Source organism: Pempheris klunzingeri, chromosome 3 (assembly GCF_042242105.1).
Source record: "Pempheris klunzingeri isolate RE-2024b chromosome 3, fPemKlu1.hap1, whole genome shotgun sequence".
Classification (NCBI taxonomy): Eukaryota; Metazoa; Chordata; class Actinopteri; order Acropomatiformes; family Pempheridae; genus Pempheris; species Pempheris klunzingeri.
In genome coordinates, this window is record NC_092014.1 from 21,894,667 (window position 1) to 21,898,273 (window position 3,607).

Here is a 3,607-nt window from a genome sequence, read left to right on the forward strand (position 1 = left end):
GTCCTGATTTTCGAAAGGCACTTACAGGTGTACAAAACATAACAAATTGAAAACTGTTAATCTATTGTATCCAAACAATAAATCTAAAAAGTAGCACATAGCTCGTCAAAATCACCGCAATATTCACTTTCTGTTTGTCGCCATCGCGCGAGCATTCCCATAAAACGCGTAACAGTGAGTGTCCGAGTTTGCCTTTCCGATCATCATCATCATCATCATCATCATCATCATCATCGTCATCATCATCATCATCACCACCACCACCACCATCATCTCATGCATCGGGAATAAGAACTGAAGTCAAGGGTCACAGATGAGGAGGAAGAGGAGGAGGAGAAGAAGAAGAGCCGGCAGTGACAAAGTGACTCAATGGCGATTTGGCTCACAGAAAACACAAAAACAATTAAATAAAAAAAAAAATAATAAAATAAAAATAAGAAAGTAAAAATAAATAGATAAGTGATCACAAATCAAATCATGCATTTACATGCAAAAAATATGAAAAACGGGAGCACTTTCATCGTGGTGTGTGTGTGTGTGTGTGTGTGTGTGTGTGTGTGTGTGTGTGTGTGTGCGTGTGTGTGTGTGAGGGTAGGCCCTCTAGGAAAAGCGATGGAACAGGTGTGTGTGTTTAAGTGTGTGTGTGTGTGTGTGTTTAAATGTCGGTGTGTGTGTGTGTGTGTGTGTGTGTTGGCCTATAGCTAGTGTAAAAAAATAATAAGTTACTCATCAGTCATTTCAGACCATATTGCTTTGATTGCAAGAAGTAACAGTTCGCTAATGAATACATTGTAAAATACCACTGCATATTTCTTGTTCTGTGTTCATGCTTCACTATGAATAGGTCTATCTGTGCCGATATAAAAGTCATTACATTTTGGTACATGTTCTGAGATATGGTATACAATATAAGCAGTAAGTTACAAGTCCTCGGGAGGATTTTCACCATCGTCTTTTTGTGTTTGTCGACCTTGCGGCCCCACCGCTGCGCCATCAGTCATCCACATCAATCTCCACGTCCTCGTCCTCCGAGCACTCTTTACTAGTTGTGTGGTCTGAGAACGGAGACAGCGGCGACGACCGCAGTTTCTGAGCGAGCTCGTGTTCCTGCTGGCCGCCCCGCGCGGGGGACTCGCCTCGCGGGTGGCCCAGCGTGCCGTTGGCGCATTTCTCCAGGTCCGCCAGCTTGGCGAGCTTGTCCAAGGGGACCTGGCCGACGGCCTTGGCCGACTCCACGTCGGCCTTCATCTCTTCCAGGTCCCGTTTTAGCTTGGCCCTCCGGTTCTGAAACCACGTGATGACCTGCGCGTTTGTCAGGCCCAGCTGCTGCGCGATCTGGTCCCGGTCTGCCGGGGACAGGTACTTCTGGTACAGGAAGCGCTTCTCCAGCTCGTAGATTTGGTGGTTAGTGAACGCCGTTCGAGACTTCCGGCGCTTCTTCGGGGTGCTTCTCTGGCCGAACAGAGTCATCCCGTCCCGGCCTGTGAGGGAAAGACAGAGGATGAGTAAAAAAAATAAAAAGCCCCACATCGAACAGGTGCAGCGCTTCCTCTGCGCGTAAAAGTCACCCTAACGCAGAGATAACAATGAAGGCGACACAATATATGAAACAGTAAAGCCTCCAGCTCATGTGGGAACAGGCAATTAGAAGAATATTAGACAGACACCGCTGGGAAATATTGAGCACCAGACGCACACTAGAGCTTAATATTAAAGAAAACCGGTGGCCATTTATTTCGTTGCAGAAAAGCCCAGAAAATGAACACGCCTTTGTTCGATGGCACATTATTAGAGGAAAAACATGCACTCGTGAGCGAAAAAAATATTTGCTTCGGCTGTTAAACAAGCGCATTCAATGACTATATTGTATGACAGGGTGTCAAATACAGGGTCATTTTGTGTGAGGCGCAGGCCGCTGAACAAGTAAGAAAAAAACGAGAGAAAACGCCTCGTACTGAATTCTAAAAAGGTGTACTTCAGCTGTGTATTTGAGAAGGGGAGATGTACCTTCCGCAGCCTGTAAAACGCTGACTTCCAGACCCTTGAAGGTCTTGCTGGCCAGCTCCTCCAGCGCGCAGAGCGGGGAGGTCTGGGTGAGGAGAGCCCGGCTGGACAGAGGGATGCTGGACGGACGGTGCTTCTCAGAGGACGAAATTAGATGAGCTGTGCCGCAAATGGTGTAACTTCGCTTCACGGACGGTTTGTTCAGGATGTCCTCGATGCTGAAGGGGGTCAGCGGCTTGTTGGAGTTGGCAGGAGGCGGCAAGTGGTCCAGCGGACTTCGCCTCCTGTTTTCCACTGCATCACATTTGGCCACTTCTTTGGATGTCATCATTGGTTGTGCGCAGAGTTTATGCGGGACTTGGTGGAAATATTCAGCGGGTAAAAACGAGCTAATCGAAGGGGGAAAAGTCACATAACAGTTAGGAGGTGAAAAAAAGACGCGGAGAGGAGAATGAAGAAAATAAAATCTTATTCCAAAATGGGATGTCTTCAGAGTGTCGATCCTCGGGAGCAGCAAGTCCGAAGGAGTGAGAAGCCTCCCTGAAAATGGCGAGGTCCAAAGAGTTGACGATTACTAACAAGTTATCATTGATTGGTAGGTAATCAATTATCTCCAGTGGCACTTTCGCCCTCTTCCCTTTCACTCTTTGACTATGTTGCAGTCCAGTGCGGGGCTTTTTGCGACTGGGGGTGTCCCATTAATTAGGACGCATGGCTGGAAGGAGGAGGAGCCCGGCGGAATTATAATGCTTTGTGCTCTTATCATCTTTGGTCTAATTTAGTCGTGTGGTGAGATACCAGAATAGGTATATGGGGTAAATGAGGGGAAGCAGAGAGAGAGGGAGAAAGATAAAGAGGGGATGAGGGGGAGAGAGATCACAATCCGCAGCCTATTTGAGCATTTTTGTTTTTTGTGCGTAAAACTTTGGTTTTAGTTCAACAGGAGTTTTCTGGTCTTTTATTTAGAAGTACTTGGATTATTCGGATGTTGCCACAAAAAAAAAAAAAAAAAAAGACAAGTCGACTCAGGTGTTATCTTAGATAGTCAGAAGGAGATTTTCCTCGAGCCAAAGCGTGGATGAGCCTTTGTTTTGTTAAGGTAATGTAGAGCTGGGCCATATATCAGCTCTGATGATACCTCCTCTGGGGCGGGAGAGAAGGAGCAGCATGCATCCCTCTCAGCAACGCCAAATCCGGGCCATAACTCAGGCGAAAGGGCTCCTTTTATATCATCCGAGAAATATTTCATCTCCTCTCAAATTTCTCCCGCGTCCTCCAGGTTTGACGTGATGAGTTTATTTTGGTGCTGGTCGGGGGAAAAAAAAAAGCTGGCGACAGGCTATTTGCACAGGAGAAGGAATCTAAGCTGTAGGACGAAATGTGGCATTTTTCATCACCATCAGAAATGCAACATTTTAACGGCGATCAGAAAGAAAATGGTCGTTTTCCTTTTTGACAATATTTCTGTTAGAATATTTCATTTTTACATTTACAAAGCTGCCGATCGGTTTACTGCGTAAAGGGGACATTTGAACTCTTCTAGCAATGTAGTAGCCTGTTATTATTACTATTACTATTACTATTATTATTATGATTATTATGA

General features: G+C 45.8%; 1 protein-coding gene across 1 annotated transcript; it reads right to left on the minus strand.

Moving 5' to 3' along the window:
- Positions 1–993: 993 nt before the first annotated feature.
- lbx1b (ladybird homeobox 1b) lies at positions 994–2,335 on the minus strand. Its single transcript, XM_070828425.1, has 2 exons — positions 2,008–2,335; positions 994–1,481 (listed from the first exon to the last, which is right to left on the minus strand). The coding sequence occupies exons 1-2, from the start codon at positions 2,333–2,335 to the stop codon at positions 994–996; spliced, it is 816 nt and encodes a 271-aa protein (XP_070684526.1).
- Positions 2,336–3,607: the final 1,272 nt, after the last annotated feature.

Excerpts from the sequence above, each read along its gene's own strand:
- lbx1b (XM_070828425.1), bottom strand. The coding sequence starts at position 2,335 with ATGATGACATCCAAAGAAGTGGCCAAATGTGATGCAGTGGAAAACAGG. Across the intron at positions 1,482-2,007 it reads CGTTTTACAGGCTGCGGAAG|GCCGGGACGGGATGACTCTG; the intron begins GTACATCTCCCC and ends TTTCCCTCACAG.